General features: G+C 38.2%; 3 protein-coding genes across 4 annotated transcripts; all 3 read right to left on the reverse strand.

Annotated features, from left to right (window-relative positions):
* Positions 1-6,250: 6,250 nt before the first annotated feature.
* Positions 6,251-13,774, reverse strand: LOC112197647 (structural maintenance of chromosomes protein 2-1). The gene is made up of 21 exons (XM_024338438.2): positions 13,457-13,774; positions 12,400-13,080; positions 12,112-12,255; positions 11,697-11,987; positions 11,426-11,611; positions 11,181-11,345; positions 11,005-11,064; positions 10,860-10,922; positions 10,650-10,741; positions 10,368-10,464; positions 9,931-10,047; positions 9,601-9,819; positions 8,945-9,085; positions 8,705-8,872; positions 8,446-8,630; positions 8,203-8,296; positions 8,043-8,131; positions 7,708-7,933; positions 7,175-7,249; positions 6,673-6,794; positions 6,251-6,525 (listed from the first exon to the last, which is right to left on the reverse strand). The coding sequence occupies exons 1-20, from the start codon at positions 13,772-13,774 to the stop codon at positions 6,678-6,680; spliced, it is 3,528 nt and encodes a 1,175-aa protein (XP_024194206.1). The 3' UTR covers positions 6,251-6,525; positions 6,673-6,677.
* Positions 13,775-14,591: 817 nt separating this feature from the next.
* LOC112194641 (NO-associated protein 1, chloroplastic/mitochondrial) lies at positions 14,592-18,572 on the reverse strand. 2 transcript variants are annotated; one of them, XM_040519160.1, is made up of 13 exons: positions 18,070-18,572; positions 17,762-17,947; positions 17,587-17,673; positions 17,430-17,509; positions 17,267-17,348; positions 17,012-17,059; positions 16,263-16,308; positions 15,992-16,110; positions 15,808-15,921; positions 15,621-15,728; positions 15,439-15,528; positions 15,110-15,219; positions 14,592-15,014 (listed from the first exon to the last, which is right to left on the reverse strand). In XM_040519160.1, the coding sequence occupies exons 1-13, from the start codon at positions 18,457-18,459 to the stop codon at positions 14,765-14,767; spliced, it is 1,710 nt and encodes a 569-aa protein (XP_040375094.1). In that variant the 5' UTR covers positions 18,460-18,572; the 3' UTR covers positions 14,592-14,764. The 2 variants fall into 2 exon arrangements, with proteins under 2 accessions (XP_040375094.1, XP_024190627.1); XM_024334859.2 differs by having other exon boundaries at positions 17,039-17,059; positions 18,070-18,569.
* A 1,537-nt stretch (positions 18,573-20,109) lies between these two features.
* On the reverse strand, positions 20,110-21,518 carry LOC112171482 (probable aquaporin TIP5-1). The gene is made up of 3 exons (XM_024308664.2): positions 21,267-21,518; positions 20,772-21,022; positions 20,110-20,620 (listed from the first exon to the last, which is right to left on the reverse strand). The coding sequence occupies exons 1-3, from the start codon at positions 21,394-21,396 to the stop codon at positions 20,243-20,245; spliced, it is 759 nt and encodes a 252-aa protein (XP_024164432.1). The 5' UTR covers positions 21,397-21,518; the 3' UTR covers positions 20,110-20,242.
* Between the last annotated feature and the right edge of the window lie 370 nt (positions 21,519-21,888).

The following is a 21,888-nucleotide window of genomic DNA, read 5'->3' on the forward strand; positions in this document are numbered from 1 at the left end:
TTCGTGAAGAGCAATAATCTCTGCAATGTTCGAAGATATAGCGACTAAGGTCTATTCTGTAGACTTTCAAGATATCGCGGTCTTTACCCATGGTGAACACTTCACCATTCTGGGGAGGCCTTTGTATGGGTCAACAGATACCCAATATCAGCAAAACCTTCCAAAAACACTTATGTCATTTTGGGGTAGAGATAGAAAACGCAGGCCAGCATTTGGCGGCGTTTCTAGTGTGTGATGGGTCTGATTCCATCATCTCTTTGTAGGGATAGAATAAGCCCATATCGATCGTACATTTCAAGTACCGAAAGATATCTTTTACACCAATCCAATGGTGTCGTGTTGGCGCAGAGCTATACCTTTAGCTAACAAGTTTATGTTTAAAATGAGATCTCCAGTCTTGTGCATTGAGCTAAGTACAATAATGCGCTTATTCGCACTTCTGCCTCTAGCACATCTTCGTCTGATCATCCTTCAGACGGAAAGGATCCTTTTTAGGATCAAGACTACGAATGATTATGGGGTGCTTGAAGGTTTGACCTTTGTCAAAATGCCTAAGCATTTATCAACACGATGCTCAAGTTCCAAACTGAGGCATAATCGTGTTCCCCCAAAATCCTTTATCTCAAACTCGGATTTCAAGTGTTCAGCGGTTTCCCTTAACTCTTTAAGGGCTTCTAATGAAGATCATGTCCAGCATGACAACCGTGATAAAATCTGAAACTTGTTATGGAAACGCGCGGGCATATCCCTTCCCAATCAAGTAGTCACATTTAGTGAGCGTTTCAACTCTATTGCAAACGCGCTCCGTGGTCTAGAGCCACTTGATTTGGGTAACCAAAGTTTCACTATGAACTTTCATGTATATTCTGTATCTAGATCCCCACATAGATACATAGTGACCACTTTTTATAAGCTGCATGTTCAGTTATTTGGAAACTACCAAACTGACAGGGTAGTGGAGTGTAATGACATCCATTACGAGAGAATATGTCTCTTCGTAGTCAATACCAGGGTGTTTTTGTGAGAAGCCTTGCGCCATAAGGCGAGATTACTATCTCTTTTTCTCAACACACTTTCTAACGAAGACCCATTATTCAATAGGTTTTATGTAAGGAGGTGTTGGCATCACTGGCTCAAAGACCTTCCTCTTCGTTAGATAATCTTACTTAACCTGGATCGCATTTTTCCATTTAGGCCAAATTTCTCTACGTTGGTATTCATGCTTCAACGGAGCGTGGTTCGAAATCATCGATCTCAACAAACTCATGTGCATCAAAATGCGCAAATACATCATCAATTATGATGGAGTTTTTATTCCACGTCTTATGTACACTAGTGTAATTTTCATAGAGCTCTATATTCTCAGAAATAGGTTTTGACGTTGAGGCGTCCCCCAACGATAACCATAATCCGGAAGATACTCGTAAGACGGATGTTTGAGTGTCGATGATTCAAGGATTGTGCCAAAGTATCCTTCGAATCCACAGGCTTCCCACGCATCTTAGCTGGGGCCATGGCCTATAAAACCAGAGTGCCACTTTCTATGGCGTTGGCGCCTTGCCTACCTCTGTGTAGGGTAGCGCTACGTCCTCTTATAGGGACGTCCTTCCTTGCAGGCATTTTTGCAGCAAATGTGTGTGATCTCGTCACTTTTAATAGGGATCGAGATGAGACATAGTGGGGACAGACCACGACAATTCCTGTCGTTCCTGCTGAACATTCGAGTTCTTATCTCCCCCTAACGATGGGAAGACTGTCTCATCAAAGTGACATCCGTAAATCAAACGGGAAAGAGATCGCCTTGCAAGGGCATTAAGTGGCGGACGATTGTTGGAGTCTCAAATCCAACTAAGTTGCTCACTTATTTGTAAGGACCTACCATAGGCGCTGTGGCAGCGCAATTGGCACATAAATGGCTCACTCGAATGTGCGTAAGTACAAAATATTTGTACCCAGTCACTAGCTGTAACGCAGATATACATTGAGTGGCGGTAGGTCGTAGAGAAATTAGCGTAGTTTGTATGCGATATTGCATCACCCCAAGCGGATATAAGAAGATTGGTGTGCATCACCAATGTCTGAACTACCATCGTAGTTATGTCCGCGGGACCTTTTGGGCGTGTATATGGGAATGTGATGTCTAACATCAGTCCCTTTGCAATAACCATCGAAAGTCTTCGATGTAAACTCTCTAGCATAGTCAAATCTATATGACTGAAGGATGAATCTAGGGGGTGAGCCCATTGTCATATAATTTGTGCTAGGAGTATAGCATACTTAGCTTTTACAGGTGGATAATGGCACAACACGTGATCAGTGTGTTTGCATGTCAACCAACATCATGAGTTATTTAAACGTCCGCAAGTTGGTTGAATAAGTCCACAAATATCACCTTGGATTCTTTGCAAGGATTCTTTGCAAGAATGGTATTTTATTTAGTGTCCTTTGCATAGGATGATCTCGATCCTATCTTTTGCTAAAAAGCAAGCTTTGCAAAACGAAGTAACTCTTTGGACCAATCTTTGGTTCGTACTTCTTTCATTTTGAGGAATTGATGTCCGTGAAGTCTTTAATATATGGAACATCATATCATGACCTGGATATCCCAAACGGTCTTGCCAAAGCCTATATGTGTCAGAATCCCATAAGTCATCTCTTATGACATGCATGGTTTGATTCAATGACTCGAATAGTGGTTGTATGCAACCCACTAGAGCGACACATAAGTTTCTCTAATACTCGTTTATGTCCGTAGTCATTAGAGGTAATGCAAAAGAACTCTTGTCCATTCTTACAATGTGTTTTCACATGAAAACCATTGGCTTTTATATCTTTCAAGTAATAAAGTTCGGAAATTAACACATGTCCATGACATTGAATAATAATGCGACACTTTATTAATACGGAAAATAGTCAATGATTACATCAAAGTTTCCAAAGTCTATTCCAAAATACAATCAAACTTATACAAATTGTAATTGCTCAATCCGTTTGGTAATTCCAATGAAATATGACCAGGGAAGTAGAGAGATGTTGGTGGAGCGAGGCTCGCTTAAATACCCTGATCTCAATTACTTTCCTAGACATCATACTTCATTTGGGTACACCACATGAGAAAGAGTCAATACAATTGTCATTTATTGACTAAGGCACATTTGCCGTTTATTGGAAAATAGAAAAGGACTATTCTAATCAAAGTCTGCGGCATCCTCGTGCTCTTTATTTGCAGCTTTGAAGTCCTTAGTGGTGAGAGTGTTATCTTCACCATCTTTATTTTCAGCAAGATTGATATCTTCATCTTCAGCAAGATTGGTTTCTTGCTTTCTCAATTGCCTATACTCCTTGTAGCTTTCAGCTAGTTGGGTACTTGCATGGCATTGCTTGAGTCAATGCTCAATTGATCCACATCGATAACACATGTCATTGTGGTTACCTCCCTTCATTTGAGGTGCAGGTTGTCCACGTTGTGGATATTCCCTAGGAGGGTTGCTGCTACTACCACGTCTCATGGTGCGACCTCCACGGCACATATTGTTCCACTGAATCTTCAAGTCAGGGAGGAAGGAATTTGGATATTGCCAAAGCGCTCTTCTAGCGCTACCCATAAGTCTCTTGCATCCTTGATCGACATGTACTCTAATCTGAGAGCTTTATCCATGTGGCGTCATATCAAGATAAGTGCTTGAGCATGCTTTGTGGGTGTTCATTGGAACACAAGGCCCTGGTTAGGTGCCTGAATTATGGGCAATATCCCTTTTGCAGTGAGATGGTTCTCAACGTCGGTTACCCAGCCATGGTATTCCGAGCCTGTTGAGTCAAGCATTGGAAAATCGAGTCTAGGTTCATTCGACATCCTGAAAAATAAGAAGAGAGAATATATTAGTTTCGGAGTTTAAACTCCCACGAAAGCTAAAATAATAAGATTTCCGAGCTATGCTACCAAGAAATTTATTTCCAATAATATTTGGATTAGACCAAAACAATGATGTTTGCGGACGCTCTTAGTCCGAACATTATGAACACTTTTAGTTCATAGATTACGAACGCTCTTAGTTCGTTTAGCGTGAATCCCCACGATTCCGCTTTTAATTCATAAATAGATGCTTGCGGACGCTCTTAGTCCGAACATTATGAACACTCTTAGTTCATAGATTACGAACGCTCTTAGTTCGTTTAGCGTGAATTTCTATAATTCCGCCTTTTTACCACAAGTTCCCGAGAAAAAGAAAAGAGGAGAAAAGGAGTAAAAACTCAAAAACGGGAACTTTAATCTTTAAAACTTACTTGTTGAAATTCAGAGCAAATTCGCTTCTGAATAGATCCCCACTTCAAATGGTGTACAGGTCTCAAAACGACTCCAACAGGGCTGAAATTTGGAGATCAGATATAAGAGACAGAGATGAACAACTTTGATGAATAAAGGATTTTGATTAGATGTCCCGAAAAGGACGTTGCTCTCGTGCAAGCAGGCTGATCTGCACAGGAATGAGAGTGCTGAACAGCTCCCACTTCGGATGATGTACAGGTCTCAAAACGACTTCAACAAGGCTGAAATTTGGAGGTCAGATAGAAGAGACAGAGATGAACAACTTTGATGAAGAAAGTATTTTGATCAGAGGTCCTGAACAAGATGTTTCGGGGCGTGCAAGCTGGCTGATCTGCACAGGAATGAGCGTAGGGGCAGCGCACGGTATGGCTAGCAATGGCTAGGAGCTCGTGCTGATAACGTGTTTAAGGACAAGCATAAATTAACAGAGAGAGAGGAGAGAGTAATGTTGCAGAGAGAATGGAGATTCATTTTTATGTTTATTCATCTCATACAAGAGGGTATTTATAGGAATACATTGTAGTGTGAATGCTCAAAGAGAAAACCAAATTGATAACAATCTTCATCATAGCTGCAGCTCTACATGCTTGTCTTTCAATGATGAAATCTGCCATGCTTGTTGCCTCTTGGTATAAAGCATGTCACACAAGTCTTCATACACTCAAGTACCTATGTTTATACACTCAAGTACCTATCTATACACTCAAGTATTTATTGCATGATATAGACATTTATACTATGACTCATACTATGACTCATACAACATGATTCATACAATATGACTCATATATACTACAACAATTAGCAAATTAACAAAACCCCAACATAAAATACCAAATGAAATGACTAGATGCAATTAATACAAATTGAATGCATTCAATTGTCCGGCACGATACATAACTGACAGATTGAATTGCATTTTGAAAGCTAAGGTTCTGTTCGGCAATTATTGGCTAGTCTTCGTAGAGATGAGACATTTTTCTAGGATTACACTGTCTCGTTCACCCTTAGTTGCACTCTCTTAGTTGACATGGCTCAAAATCAAATAGACATTATAACACTTATATAGTAATCTTCCTTGCTTAATCTTGAAATTTAGTCAAATTTACAAATCTAGGCTCTTGAATATTCTTTACACTTGAGAGACAACATCCCTATTCACGACGATTTGGGTCTGAATCCCGTAAAACTTAAATTGTAACAACTCAGTACAACTAGGGCTTATTATATACGAGTTTGGATCATATATCAAATCCTTTAGAGCCATTCTAATGAGAAACACTAAAATAAAGACTAGTTGAAGACTTTTTTGTTAGACTCATTTTTCGATCACATTTCCACATTAGATGCTTAGATATTTATGTGTAAATATGCAATTTTTCAGCCAAATTAAAAATTGTTAAGACATTCATAATTATAATTTAAAAGTTATGAACATAAACAGTTCATGTTTGACATATTTGATTCGTCCATTAATTTAATCTAATTCGGTACCTAAATGATTAACAATTTGGAAAAAAAAAATTCAAAAATGATCTACTCATACATACATAAACATCTAACAGTACAGTAATGTAATCAAAAAATAAATTTCTCAAACCGTTGATTAGAAAGTTTTCAACTAGTTCTCATTTTAGTAGTCCTCATTAGAAGAGCTCCCTTCAAATCCTTTTCCAGGAAAACCAAAATCCAATAGGGTGAAGCATTCAAATCCTTTACGAAGATACAATGCTGGTCATATAATAACACAGACTTCCCTTTCAAAAAAAAATTGTCAGATTTTGAGGACATTTCACTACAAGACATGATGCATATATTTTGAGCAGTCACAAAGACGCATCAGGATGCCAACCCAAAAATCATGTCATGTGAAGCAGAGATTTTCTCATGTTCTTCCTATCATCTTAGAGACCACAAAAAGGATTCGAAAATTTAAAGCATGAACAGATTTGGGATACAAATTCAAGGCTTTAGTATACAGGTTGAGCACAGGGCTCAATATAGGCACAACATTGGAATGCCACCTCCATGGAACTACTCAAAACGGTTTTACATATACACTTGTACCTAAATGAGAGCTGGAGATTGTTTGCATAATCAATCTAACACATGCAGACAAACAAGAAGTTTCTCATACATAGGCTGGAGATGAATAAGCTTCACCGGAAAAAATCATTCACCATGGTAAAGTAAAACATCTGAAACAAAAGATAAGTTCGACCAATCAGAACAAGTTATACTAGACATGGCAAAGGAGCAACTTTTGTTTAACACAAAGCTACAAATGAATTGAACTTTGAAAGAAAACAGTACAGGCCATTTAGTAAAGGAGATTGGAGAAGTACCAGCATCACTTGTTTTGCTTAGCAACGGTCCTGTGAACAGTAGAAACTCCATCCACAAATTTTGTCCGGAAAAGGACATTAGCATTATTGAACATGCCTTCTTTCAGTGAAACCACTATGAACTGAAAACATGTGACAAACAAGAAAAAGGGTAAGATAACTTAATTGTCGTGCATAGACTGTACAATCTACGCCACAATCTGCTCATTTGTGAGAATGAGGTTTGCAATACAAACTCCAGAATACCAGACTCTACAAACACCCAAGGGATGATGTCAAGTCAAAAATCAGTGGTTATGCTAGATCACAACTATGCCTAAAACGTTTTCTGAACTTTTTAAGATTTGTAAAATTCAGATAATATTACTTATATACTGACGGAAAATAAGTTATATCTTAGCTAAATCTAACTTTATGGGTTACAGGAGGAAAAGAAGTTACATTTCAGAAGCAGATTCCAACTAGGTAAAAAGTAAATAACCAAATGACAGAATCCACCAACCTGGGAGTGTGGGAAATGACTTTTGATCATTCTTCCAATATTCTGGGTGTGACTTAGATCAAGAGCTGCATCAACCTGTAAGTGAATAATACGATGCTAGTAACTGTTTCATCTAAACAACAAGAGACCAATACAGCATAATGAACCTACATTAAAGATTTGCAGATACCACTCCGGATGCTATAAGCATCCCACTAGGGTACTCCAAAAAAGAAAAAGAAAAAAGTAAAACCTCTGAATGACAACTTCCACATATTGAGTAGCTTTTTCAACAAAGAAAAGACAAGAAAAAAGCTAAAACCCAGGTAGACAAGGGACGAGCAGTCCATTAAACACATAGAACAACAGAGCACCAAAGGTAATAGCCTTCAATATATGCCACCCGTTAAGAACATTACGAGGTAATAGAATGGTTGTAGAAATGTTTTGGTAGAGAGTCCATAGGAGAAGCATGCAGTCATATTCTAACCCAAATTGGACACACTTCTGGTAATTGGAAAGTGAACAAACCCTAAAAGAAAAGTTAAGCATACCTCATCCAGTATATACAGAGGAGCTGGCTTGAATAGAAGCAATGCCAAGATCAGAGAAAGTGCTAGCAGGGATCGCTGACCTCCACTCAGTTCTGACAAGGACTGTTTCCAAACACCCCCAAATGCAACACGCACCTCAAGGCCATCTAGGAAGCTGCACCCTTCAGGAGGTTCAAGCTTTCCCATCGTGCCGGGTAAAAGGGTAGAAAAGATAGACCCAAAGTCTCTGAAGGAAATTTTTTTTTAGAATAGTGTCAGTTTGGAGTTAAAAACAAATAGCATTGGAAATATAGAGAAGTTGTTAAAAATTATAAAGTCAACCGAGAATGACTCACTTGTTAACTTTGACCCAAGTAACGTTCAATGTTTCCTTCTTTTTCTCATCCAGCTCTTCAATCACCATCTTGATCTTAGACTTGTCATTCTAAGAAGGCAAACCTAGAAGTAAGTATAAGGAAAGTAAAAGAGCACTCAGAAAGATCAAGGTTCACCAACCTCAATGATGTTCTTCTTAGACATTAGGTCATTGTACTCGTCTTCTGCTTTCTCAAACATTGCCATAACTTTCTTATTCACCCTTTTCTCAAGGCTACAAAAGAAAGGAAAAAGTTATCTCTCAGCCTCATGGAAGGTACTAATAGCATAACTTTTAGAGCAAATCAAAAATGAAAATACTTCAGTCCCTGAGCAGAAAAGTATAACCAACAATTATGAAGAAGAAAAATCCAAGTCACTAACCCAGATTGTTGAGCCTGCAGTTTCTCTAGTTCTTCCCTTGCATTGCAAGGATCCCGCATGGCAAAATCATAATCAGTCCCAGTTTTTCCAAATAGCTGTTTCTCAGATGTTATCCAGGCATGCCTCTCTATCAACTTGTCTACTTTCGTAGAGCAGTCTTTCTGTTCCATTTCCATTCTTTTAACCTAATTTAGAATTTCAAAAAGATTAGAATGAGTTATATGTATGGGGAACATGTAGAGGACAATCAGCAAAGTACCTCATTTTCCATCCTTTTCCGTTCAAGATTTGTCTCACGAAGTTTGTCTTGAAGTCTTTGCTGATCAGATTCAATGCCATTAATTTGGGAATCACACTCCTTCATCTTCATACGAATTGAATCAAGCTGGGATTTTGCATCATCATGCTTATTTCTTGTAGAATTTACCTGCAAAAGAGATGTTTGTAGCATGAAAAATCGTACACAAGTTATGAGTCAAAACCAGTATCAGTGTTTTACCTTTTCTTTCTGTTCTTCTACTTCTGAAGTGAGACCATCAATTTGTGCTCTCAACGAAGACAACTGAGTCTCCAAAGATGCAAGCTCTTTTAAAACAACATCCTTTTCCATAATAAGCTTCTCCTTTTCATTTTCATGTCCCTAGCAGTCAGTAAAATCATATCCCACAAAAATTAAAGAGCTGATGTGGAATCAGACAATAATTATCAAGCCAGAAACTGGAGCAGTTTCCCAACACAATTAGCCACATGAAGACTTCTGAGTAACATTGGCAAACATCTTCCAGAATACTAATCTTTTTTTTCTTTTCTTTTTTCCTGGTTGTTTCAATTAGGGAGGAAGCATCTTAGTTAACCAACTCCTGTCCAGTGTATTTTTCCATAACAAAAGTTCTGTAACTTGGATTCAAAAGCATAGTTCACGATATTCATAACTAAGTTTATTTATTTTTGTATACATAGAACTTCTTTTATAGGAATGACAATTATAGTATGAGATGCAAAATACAATAGGTGGCTTCAGCAGGCCAGCCAAATGATCACAAGAACCACTATCTAAGAACAAGCATCATCAATCAAGTTGTTTCAAATAAAGTAAGCTCAAATAAGATCCCATGGACAATATTTATATTAAACCTCAGCAATATTAAAACCTACCTTGAGATCCTTTGAAGCTGACTGGAGTTGAGCTTTTGTCTCTTTGATCTTCTTTTCCAAATCTTTCAGCCTTCCCTCCCGACTGTTGTCATGCTCTTTGATTGATTTCTCAAGAAACAACACTTTATTCACACAATCTTCATGCAGAAGTTTCTTCTCTTTGGCTGCAGAATTTGCTTCTTGTAGCTCTTGCTCAATCCTCTTTACTAATTCACCAAGCTAGGTAGCAGAATAAAAAATTAGGATTCATGTCATAAACGAACCAGTAAACGCAGTTCACAGCATAGTTCTACGAATGAATATGCTAAAAGAGAAAAGAAACGGGACAACCTTATGATGCTCATTTTGTTCAGCCCTGCCCTGAAATAATTTAAGGTCATATGATTTGAGTTCTAACTGTGCTTTAAGCTCCATGAACTTCTTGTGAAGAGGCTGAATCTCTCTAATCTGCAATTAAGTTAACAAAAGATTATGTGAAATCCATAAGCATTTTCATCCTGCTCTAAAACTCCAATACCAAAGGCAAAAGATAGATATACTATACATAAACATACAAAGTCTTGGATAATTTTTTTAATTAAAAGAAAAGAGGTGGAGTGAGAGAGAGAGAGAGAGAGAGCATCTCAGTAATACATTAAAGAAATTACTATGGAAATAAAGTTCCCAAGGACATCTAAAACAGCCACAACATGATTTTTCAATTGCATAGAATAATATGAAATTTCACAGCATATCTTATTAAGAGAAAATAAGATTTCATAGTCAACCTTAGCTTCAATTTCAGTCAACTTTTTCTGGTGCTCGGATAGTTTTAGCTCAGCTTCAGCCAGCTCATGAAGCTGCCTTAACAGATCACCCCCACCCCTGTGACAGTAAATTATTGCTTTAGAAGGAAGACTAGCTAGAAGTATCTGTACTTTGAATTGATAAATGATAAGGATAATAATAACAAGTTTGGAAATTTAGTCAGAGAAAGCTAACAGATACACTCTAAAAGAAGGGGAACAAAGCATCAATTTTGAACTGGAGGAGAAAGAACAGCGGCTTACTTGCGGCTTCCACCAGTCAAAAGACCACTGGGCTGAAAGATATCACCTTCAAGAGTGACACTTGGGGTGCGAATGTCCCTGTTAAACGCAACCTAGGTAACATCCATAGAGAACCAGATTGGGTCATGCAGCTTTCCAATTTAGATTATAAGTGTTTTAAAGGACAATACTATGCAATCAGCCTACAGCACAATCAAATCAACCTCTCACCTCCTTTGCAGCATCAATAGTTTTGCACACAAAGGTTGAACCGAAGACATATTCCATAGCACTCTGCAGTAAACATTGAATATTAGGTAAAATGAGCAATTATCATATTTGAAATGTCTGTGTTTTGTTTATGCTCAAAGCCTACCCTCAGTTGCTCATCATAGCCAACCAAAGAAAGTGCCAGTTCTGCGTTTCCCTTGCCAACCTGATCATAAGAAATCAAGGTTTTCAGCAAATAACTACCCAATTGAGAGGAAAGAAAAGTCTACAACAAGGGGGAGGGGGTGGGGTGCAGGAGGAACTATTGGTAAAGAAACTAACCAATTTAGCAGCAGCATGTTGAACCCTAGGAGGAACTGTGTAAGCTTGAATTTTGTTCAAGGGTATGATTGTTACTCTCCTTCGAAGATTACCATTCTGAAGAAGTTGTTTTCCGGTACTTTCTGTGTCTACAACAACGTTAAACAACTTTCCACCAGCAGTGACCTAGAAATTAAAGATATGCAAGTTAGTATATTATCTATCAGTCATGAGATGAAATGATCTGTAATAAAAGCATTCCTAACCTCTAAGGCAGTCATTGTGGAGCTATCCTTCACTTTGATAAGTTTTGCAACTACACCCTTGACCTTAGACCTATCAAAATTATTCACAGGATCTCTATAAGAAAAGTCAACATTTCCCAAGTGTCCTGAAAGATTACGCATTTCATCCTTCAACTTCTGCACACACTCCAACTCAGATGACCGGTCCTGAAGAAAATATTAATTTAGAGAGAGATGAACCAAATAAACTGTTTAGGTGCAGAGAGAATGATCAAACAGAAAGCATGTTAACCTTTTGCAATGCTTCTATCTGGCCCTCCTTGTATGGAAGAGACTCCAGTGCCACTTTAACATTTTCCACATCTGTTTTCCTAGCTTTCAGCTCACTCTCTACAGCAACAGCTTCTTCACGCTTTGACATTAGTTGAGAATTTTTCTCTTTCAACTCCTTTTCACAGTGACGAATTTTTGTTTTCAACTGTTCCAATTCTGTTTCAGCACTCCCTACAGCTCTTTTGGCATCACCCAATTGATCTTCAAGACATTTCTCCTCATTTCCGCTACTCTTGCCAGCGATTACACCCTGGAAACATTGATGAATCAGAAATCACAGTGATTCCAAAAGTAACTTGCTGCACACCATGCAAAGCATAACATGTGACTTTGATGATACAAGGTATAGACCAACACATAGATACACTGTTTACCTGGTACTGCATCTCATACTCATTCAGACTATGAGAAAGTTCCTCCGCTCTCCTTTTCAAATCAGCAGCTCCTTCTTCAGCATTTCTGATAGCACAGTCCCTATCTTTTAGAGACTGTTTCATGTCTTCAATGTTGCAAGCAATCTTACAACATAGAGAGGCAATACACAAATTCTATATTAACATAACCATTTAAAACAAAGCATGTAGTAAATGATTACATAACAGACTTAAAAGAGCCAGATGTCATACAGAAGAATGTGGTAGGCAATAGGATAAACCAGTTACCTTTTTAGCATTTTCATTTTCAGTATCAAGATTGTCCTTCATATTATCCAGTATAGACACTTCCCTTACTACATCTTGAGAAAGCTTATCTACTTGGGTGGACAAAACTTTTACTTCTCCACCCATACTAGCTTCCTTTTCAGCAGTCAACTTTGACACTTGTGTCTCCATTTCCTGTATTGCTGCCTGCATCTTTCTTGTATCATCATCAACCTCAGAAATTTTGGCCTTCACTTGTTCCACCTCACAAACGGCAGTGTCTCTAATCCTCTCTGCTTGAACATATTCATAAGCAATGCAGAACCTTTTAAGCCGATCCAAGTCAGCATTGCCATTAGCCCATTGCATATATTGTGTCCTTTCTCTCCTCAACTTGTCCAATGCAGGCAGTATCTCGTGGTCAAGAAGCTTATTTATCTCATCAACTTTACTCTGCTTCTTCTCTAGAGTTTTTAGAGCAGCTTCCTTTTTGGTTTCATACATTCTCGTCCCAGCAGCCTCTTCAAGCATAGACAAAATCTCGGGAGGTTTCATATTCAAAACCTTGGTAATCCGGCCTTGCATAATGAGAAAATGAGGATTATTCACATTGAGCTGCACCGAATGAAAAAGATTCTGGACCTGACTTGGCTGCGCAAGTTTCCCATTAATCAAGTACTTGTTCCTTCCACCAACCACAATCTGGTAGAGCAATACCAATGGATTCTTATCACATACTTAATAACGAGATTCATTAATAAAATTTCAGGTTGCAATTATATAACTACTGGGAGTATTACAACCACTCCACTACTACAGCAACTTACAACTAAAATCAACCTAAGAATAATGAGAAATTAAGCAAGAAACCCTAAATTTCAAGTACTTATCACATACTCAATAATCGGCTTAACTAACAAATTCCGGTAGCGATTATCTAACTTCTCATAACATTACCACCACTCCAGCAACTCATTTCTAAAATTCAACCCAACAATACTAAGAAACCAAGCAATTAAGCAACAAACCCCCAAAATTCAACATCAAAAACGACATCCAAATCCCGGAAACGACATACCTGCCGGGTGACGGTGAGTTCGGAATGGGCCTCGTACCCGAGAGGACTGCGAGCCCGGTCCGAATTGTCGAAGACGATGGAGACGGTGGCCTTAGTAATTCCGGCCTGGCCTTGCTTGTACACTAGCTCTTGCAGATTGGCCGCCCGGACTTGCTGTAAGTTGGTGATGCCGAGAACGAAGCAAATCGAATCGAGAATGTTGGACTTACCCGACCCGTTTAGCCCGGTTATGGCGTTGAAAAACGGGTCGAATCCCGGCACCACCGTCCGCGTCGCGTACGACTTGAACCCTTCTAAGGTCACCTCCTTGATGTACATAGCCGGAGAGCTACGGACTCTAATCGCTGTCCAATTTTGTAGGGATTGACGGTCGGTGATTAGATCGGAACCCTAGAAAATGAGCTTCTGGTTTTGCTTAGAACTCTAAAAGTCTGAAATGGTTCCAATTTTTGTTATATTTCCGCTTTTTTGGTGGGTTCAAATTTTTAACCCTAAACAAGGCGGGAAACTACTTACTTTGGGCCTCTATTTTATATCTTGGGCTTCATACTATGTTCAATGGGCTTTCATTGGGTGTTTTTGGGTGAGAGACCTATATTGGGCTTTACACTCTTCAACGAGGTCGTTTTGGGAAGCAGGGTATTACAGACCAAAAATCACTTTTTCTAACGATTTTTCCAGTTTTCCGACTATGACAAATCATTAAAAAAAAATCAGATCAAGATTGTTGAAAAAAAATCAGATCAAGATTGTTGAAGTTCTTCGGTTTTAAAATTGCTGAAAAATCATGACTTACAAATGTGAAAATTTTTGTGAAAAAATAAGAACATGAAAGTTCGACCAAAATCCGTGTGTGCTATAATCCACAATTTTGAATGAAAATCATGATTTTGAACAAACATCTATTTTTTTGTTGTTTGAGAAAACTCTGCAATCAGTTCCTCTTGTAAAACTGGTATTTAGAGGTGTTTTGCGAAATAATTACTATCATATAAAAGAGTCAAAATTTCAATCCACAATTTTGAATGAAAATCATGAACTTGAACAAATATCTGTTTTTTGGTTGTTTGAGAAAACTCTGCAATCAGTTCCTCTTGTAAAACTGGTATTTAGAGGTGTTTTGCGAAATAATTACTATCATATAAAAGAGTCAAAATTTCTTTTTCTCATACAGAGTTACAGACTGGTTCATGTTAGCAGGACTGGCATTGTTCATGTCTCTATAGTCTTTTTGTATGAAGATTTGTTCAATTCCTTTTTTACAACACTAATTGACTGCATATCTCTATGTCCATACATACACAAGAATCAATAATACCATTTTGGTCTTTCTTCCTCTTCCTTTTCGGTCAACTCCCGATACTGATACCACTCTGCTCCAGACTTGCCCACTGGGATTGGAGACCTAACAAATATTTCGACTGGCTTGGGGACATGCACAGCTAAATGCAGTTCCCCTGCAGTTTTTTCTGAATTTGAATCAGAACTTCTCAATAATCTGCAAATAGGTTCGATGCTAATCCATCCTAAGCCTGATATAGCCACATCACATGCAGGCCTGCATACAAAAACGAAGAGAAGAATTTTTCATATTGATTAACCGACTAATTTTATGGAAATATCACAACTGCAGTACTCATATGAATGATTCACCTTTGCACATCTTCAACTTTTATCTGCAATTGACGCTGAGAGTCGAGTCCTCTCCATTCATCTGCCCTTTCTTTCCCAGTTGGAGGTGTCAATAAAACTCCAACTTGTTTCTGCAACATGTTAAAAAAATGCACATTACAATCACACCAATCAATTTAAAGAGAAAAATATCATGCACAGCCCTAAAAGGCAGGAAGTGTGTCACATTTTGATGGTGTCTGTAATGTAGAGGAGTTCACTTTAAATGTTTTCAAAATATTTCAAATGCTTCATAAGTCTGCTCTACTTGAAAATCAGAAACTATGAATCTCAAGTGAGACCTTGATTACCTGGTAAAATTCATCCGCCTCATCAGTGGGTACCATATGAATCTGAAGACTCTTTGGCCCATAAAATGTTAAACGTGTTTCAGGGAGAACCTGAAATTAACAATATTTGATTATTCAGGAAACATCATATATGCATTAGCCGGATAAAGCAATGTATCCGAGGCTACAAGACCAAACCAAACCTTCAAGACATCAACTCTGACAAGACCTCCCCAGAATATTGAATAGCCATTCAAATCATTAGAATTGCCTTTCCATGTTGTTATATTTCCAGAGGAAACCTGAGAATTCTGGAGAAGGATAACAAACAGTCAACAACTCAAATATACCAAAGGAAAAATTAAGAGAAAAAAAATAATAATAACTTACAGGCAAAGATTGACCCCTAAGCCTACTTTGAGGAGCAAGGGAAGGTAGGTCTTCTGAATGAACCACTGCTGCTTGCCTATGGTGGAGGTGAACTCCAGGTGTATCATATAATTTCTGCATGTAATAGAAGGTTACTTTACTAAATTCTTAAAGGCCATTGATAAAATACAGATATTATGCATACCCCTCCTCCTAGGAAAGCATTTATTTGAATTGGACCCAAGGTAGTTCCAGGAACAGCAGATTGTATTGGTTTGTACTTCTGCGCTGATGCAGCAACTGGATCCTTTTCCGCCATCAGTTCTTGTGTCACATATTAACAACAAGTCAGTTTAAAAGAAGACTGACTCATTCAGTAATTAATACCTGGCATTGATCTTTCTAAAACAGAAATTCTATAAACTGTATGTCAACCAAAGGCAACAAAACACGAATGTGTCAACTTGTGAACTTACTCAGTAAAGCACTGATGAAAGCTGATTTCCCAACATTTGCCGATCCCTACAGAAATGGTAATATAAACGATCAGAAATGCAAAAGAGACGTACACTACATACATATCAATCTTGACTAATGAAAAATTGAACATCAAAAGTTGATAAACTAGAGCGAAATAAATGACTCCAACTAGAGAATAGCAACTAAAAAAGCAAAAAAAAAACAATGACAACTCTTTTGTTTTCCCTCTTTTTACAAGCATATCTGAACTCCCCCTTTTTGCCCCAGTGGCTGAACAAGACACCAGGAGTAGCTCACCAGGACTTGAGACAGCTCCTTACATCTTGGCCATTGGCACACACAGGTCTCTTTGACAAGGAACAAAAAGAACTCTAAGACAAGTAGCAATCCATCATAGAAAAATTGAAAAGAACTGAATTTGAAAATGGCAAGGAACAAAAAGAACTGTATGACTGAAATGATGATTATATTCTTTTTCTTCCTGAGATTTCAAATGAAAATCAAAACGTGACTTGACTGTGCATGAAGCTTTTCATGGATAACATACCCTTGCAGAAGTATGTACTGATTCAAAAGCTTATTGAGAGTCAACAGGTCAAAATCTAAATGTGAAGCAATATTTTGAGAATCAATAAAATTGCCATACACTCTAAACGCAGGGGCATTAAGTGAAAAATTCTTAAGGTTCTGAAAAAGTGTTAAATTCACTTGACAAAACCACATACTCAGTACAAAGTAAGTAAACCTCCAGAATTCCCATCAAGAAGCTCACCATAACATACACGTCCCGCCCCTGCACCAAAAAACATCCAAAGAACTCAGTTTGAAGTTCATGTAAATGACAGAAATTCATATTCCACTTTATTCAATAGAAAGTACAAAATGACAATGTGTAATCCTATTTCTTTCGCTGGCCATAATTAGCTAACTGCTATCAATGGCTTTAGTCAGGATAATGAATTTCACACATGCAGATACGAATAAACTAAGAAGTAAATACCTTCTTTTCCTTTTGAATCTCTGATGCAACTCCAGCTACTCCAACCAAAGACTTTGAACTCGTTAGATGAACACTCATAACACTGCCAAGAAGCACCCAGGGACACTTTTTAGATTGATACTGTATGCATAAATAAAAGCATGGCCAAGGAAACAAAACTTACTTAAGCTTCTTCTTTACAGTGGCCTCCACAACCCAATCACCAATACAATTAAAATCAGTCCCCTTGGGAAGTAAATCAACCTGTCATTAGAAAGTCCAATTAGAAAGCCGCGTGCATCACCGTCACATTACATAAGTACCAATGAGCAGCTTAATACCTTAGTAATCACTAATATTATCGGATTCGCACCGGCCAAATCACGCACACGAGCCAAAAAGCTACCATTGAAGTCCACTATATCAACCTACATTCCACTAACCATCTCAAACAACCGACATTTCTCAATGCAACTCAGTCAATTTGTTCGAAATCAAATGCTAGCAAGTAGTTACCAATTTAACTATCAACGCTCTCTCGTAGCGCAAATGCGAGAGCTTCTCCCGAAGCTGTTCGGCCATGATGAACTGCTTCCCGCCAGAATAACCACCATTCCCACCCACGGCAGTTATCATGTGGCCATGAGACAGGAGCTTGCACCTTCCACATATAACAGTTCTAAGCTGGTGGTGCTTCTTCTTCTGCACATCAAACACAACCAAAATATATGAACATCTCATCCCAAATTTCATTCATTCATTCATCCAAAGCCAAAATTGGAGCAAATTACGAAACTCTAGATTAAATTGAACGAAATTTATACCAATGCATAGGTCTCCGGGTCGGAATAACCCGGGGCGTCGGGCTCGGAAGTCTGTAACGGAGCTCCGCAACCGTAACAGCAAGCGACGGCGGTGGAAAGCTTCAAGGGCTTCTCTTTGAGCCGCTTCTTCTTCTTTTCCTTGAGCAAGATCTTAGCCGCGTCGAAGGAGCGGCGGCTTTCGAGGAAGCGGTCGCCGGGGGTGGGTGCAGCGGCTCCGGTGCCTTCGGGTTGGGGTAACTGGGGCTCCGAGAGAGGTGGTTTCTGGTGGGGCTGAGAGAATCGGCAGAGGATGAGAGTGGGGTTGGGGTGGAGGTTGAGGTTGAGGAGCTTGGGGTTGGGGAGTGTGAAGGTGAAGGGAGAGAGGAAGGAGGAGAGGGTTTTAGGCGCCATGGCCGTTAATGGGTTTGGAGGATTGGTGATGATGTGGATTTCAACCAGGACCGGGATAGAAGGGAAGAGCAACTAAAAAATAAAAAATAAAAAAGTTAGTTCCGCTGCTGGGAGTCGAACCCAGTTTAGTCAAAGCTTTACCAATCTGTGTTGTGCTACAGCGGATTTATTGTTGTTAATACTGAATATAAAAATATTATAGAGTATTAGATATTTTATAAGTCAATAAAAAAATTTGTTCCGCTGCCGGGAGTAGAATCCAGTTTAGTCAAAGCTTTCACCAATTTGTGTTGTGCTACAACGGATTTGTTGTTATTAATATTGGATATAAAAATATTATAGAATATTAGATATTTTCTAAGTCAATAAAAAAAACTATTCCGCTGCCGGGAGTCGAACCCGGTTTAGTTAAAGCTTTACCAATTTGTGTTGTGCTACAGCGGATTTGTTGTTATTAATATTGGATATAAAAATATTATAGAGTATTAGATATTTTCTAAGTCAATAAAAAAAGCTATTCCGCTGCCGGGAGTCGAACCCGGTTTAATCATCATAAGCTTTACCAATTTGTGTTGTGCTACAGCGGATTTGTTGTTATTAATATTGAATATAAAAATATTATAGAGTATTAGATATTTTCTAAGTAAATAAAAAAAGCTGGCTTTACCAATTTGTGTTGTGCTACAGCAGATTTGTTGTTATTAATATTGGATATAAAAATATTATAGAGTATTAGATATTTTCTAAGTAAATAAAAAAAGTTGTTCCGCTGCCGGGAGTCGAACCCGATTTAATCATAAGCTTTACCAATTTGTGTTGTGCTACAGCGGATTTGTTGCTATTAGTATTGGATATAAAAATATTATAGAGTATTAGATATTTTCTAAGTAAATAAAAAAAGTTGTTCCGCTGCGAGGAGTCGAACCCGGTTTAATCATAAGTTTTACCAATTTGTGTTGTGCTACAACGGATTTGTTGTCATTAGTATTGTATATATAAATTTTATAAAGATTTGATTTTTTCTAACTTTTGAGTTAATAAGAATATATATATGCCACTATTGAGAGTGGAACTTGATTTGATAACCAATTTATACGAATTTGTTGTTAGTATTTTCTAAGTAAATAAAAAATATTTGTTCCATTGTTGGGAGTCAAACCCAGTTTGATTATAAGCTTTACTAATTTGTATTGTGCTACAGTGAATTTGTTGTTTAATATTGATTATTAACGTTTTATAAAGTTTTAGATATTTTAATTTTTGTATTGTGCTACGGTGAATTTGTTTACTAATAAGTTTTATAAAGTATTTTTATTTTCTAACTTATATTCTAAAAAAAAAAATTAATTAAAGTATATATGTTGTTGAGAGTCGAGCTTGATTTGATAACCAATTTGTATTATACTACACTGGATTTGTTGTTAGTATTGGATTAAAAATTTCATAAAGAATCCGATTTAATCTTAAGCTAATAAAAAATATTTGTTCCACTATCGGGAGTCAAATTCGATTTGATCTTAAGCTTTACCAATTTGAACTGTGCTACAACAAATTTGTTGCCCAAGTCTTGAGTTTAAAAAGAGAGTCAGACCCAGTTAGATCATACACGGGTGATGGTGATACAGCACTCTTCTTGTTGGTTAATGAACCTAAAGTTGAAAGAGTTCATTAGTACTAGCTAGTTAATTACACAAAGTCAAAAGGAGAGTTTAAGTGAACTACAAATGCTACAAAACAAACAAGAACTAATGCCTGAGCAATAGTCTATACTCTATACTCAGCATTACACTACAATTCCATCTGCATTCCCAGTACTCGAATCTTGAATAGGGAAGACCACATTGTCATACAAAAGACCAGCAACTGCAGCACCAATCAACGGTCCGACCCAGTAAACCGCTTGGTTCTTGAAGCTACCAGCAATGACTGCAGACCCGAATGCACAAGCCGGGTTCATGGATCCGCCGGAGAACGGCCCGGTTGCCAATACATTGGCCCCTGCCATGAGCCCGATGGCTAAGGGCCCCATAGCACCCAATGCACCATGTCTTGGATCACCAGCAGCATAAACAGTGTAAACCAGTGCAAATGTTAGCACACCCTCCAAAACTGAGGCTCCAAATCCTGTCATCTCTTCTGTAATTGCATATGTTGGAACATGCTGCATAGTAAATATAACAAACAAGTAACTGAGTAAAATCGAAAACCAACTATAAGAACATAATGCAATGGTATTATAACCCAAATTAAATTACCCTTAAGGTTTAGGGTTAGGGTTAGATTTAAATTCCGATATAAGCAAAATAAAGTACCTGTCCAACAACAGTGACTTTTAAGAGAAGGCAAGCCATGACAGCAGCCACCATTTGGCAAATCCAGTAGATGAGGGCAATGGGGATACTAATGTGGCCTCCAACGGCCATGGCAAAGGTGACGGCAGGATTTACATGACCGCCGGAGGTGGAGGCCGAGATGTAAACGGCCGAGGCCAGTGCAAAGGCATTGGTTATGGCAACCAACACCAGACTAGCTGGGTCTGATGCAGCATCTGGCATCAGCTTTCCTGCCACATCAACAAAACAAACAAAGTGTAAGAAGTAAATGAATGCATACAACTAATTAATATCGTAACAATCTAAACTATTTCATACTTCCATTAATGGTTGTAATGTAACAAAGTAACAGACCCAGCAATCTTTATAGAAGTTAATGACAGAGTAATTTGGTCAAAGAACGCACGCAAGAGATTAAGGGATCCATTCCAAATAAACCCTAAAACTAAAGGAAAAACAGAGTTAATTACTTACTGGAGGACATCATCGAACCGACAACAGCGAAGACGAAGAAGAAGGTTGAGATGAACTCTGCAAGATAAGATCGGAGAGCATTGGGAGTAATTACTTGTTGGAATCGAGCAGCCAGGGCAATCCTAGCCATTTTTGGGCAATTAAGAAGAAAGACCAAATACGATGGTAAGAAAGAAATTCGATCGAGGTATAATAACAGATGAGGGAAAGACTGAGATCGACGAGCAGGGAAGGCAGGGAGTTAATGATCGAAATGTAGTTTGGTCTCTGGTAGAGGGAGTTATATATTGATCCAAGCGGTGCAACGCATTTGGCGAAGGGATATGAAGGTTATACAATTCGAAATGAAAAATGTTAACCGCCAAAGCCAACGTGGTCATGATCATGTAACTATGTAACTATGTAAGATTGGCAGGACATGGGTGGTTGCGGTTGACAAATTATATGGTTGTATCCTTGTATATTTTGTGAACCAACTTCTAAAGAGTAAGTTCAATAGTAAGAATCCCAAAGGAATAGATGGTAGTACTGTAACAAATTGTTTTAAATTCTGCCCTTGTTAACTCCATGAAGTTATTAGTGGTTTGATTCATAGTGTGGCCGGTTTTGTTTGTTGCAACTT

The sequence above is a fragment of the Rosa chinensis genome, chromosome 1 (genome assembly GCF_002994745.2).
Source record: "Rosa chinensis cultivar Old Blush chromosome 1, RchiOBHm-V2, whole genome shotgun sequence".
In the NCBI taxonomy this organism is placed as follows: domain Eukaryota; kingdom Viridiplantae; phylum Streptophyta; class Magnoliopsida; order Rosales; family Rosaceae; genus Rosa; species Rosa chinensis.

Coding starts and splice junctions, on each gene's coding strand:
- LOC112171482 (XM_024308664.2), bottom strand. CDS start 21,396: ATGGCTAGGATTGCCCTGGCTGCTCGATTCCAACAAGTAATTACTCCC. Junction 21,023..21,266: donor CGGTTCGATGATGTCCTCCA/GTAAGTAATTAA, acceptor TTGATGTGGCAG/GAAAGCTGATGCCAGATGCT. Junction 20,621..20,771: donor AAGTCACTGTTGTTGGACAG/GTACTTTATTTT, acceptor TTTACTATGCAG/CATGTTCCAACATATGCAAT.
- LOC112194641 (XM_040519160.1), bottom strand. CDS start 18,459: ATGGCGCCTAAAACCCTCTCCTCCTTCCTCTCTCCCTTCACCTTCACA. Junction 17,510..17,586: donor TAATATTAGTGATTACTAAG/GTATTAAGCTGC, acceptor TTCTAATGACAG/GTTGATTTACTTCCCAAGGG. Junction 15,529..15,620: donor TCAGAGTTGATGTCTTGAAG/GTTTGGTTTGGT, acceptor TGTTAATTTCAG/GTTCTCCCTGAAACACGTTT.
- LOC112197647 (XM_024338438.2), bottom strand. CDS start 13,774: ATGTACATCAAGGAGGTGACCTTAGAAGGGTTCAAGTCGTACGCGACG. Junction 8,873..8,944: donor TAGAAGAACAGAAAGAAAAG/GTAAAACACTGA, acceptor TCTCTTTTGCAG/GTAAATTCTACAAGAAATAA. Junction 8,297..8,445: donor CTGCAGGCTCAACAATCTGG/GTTAGTGACTTG, acceptor TTTCTTTTGTAG/CCTTGAGAAAAGGGTGAATA.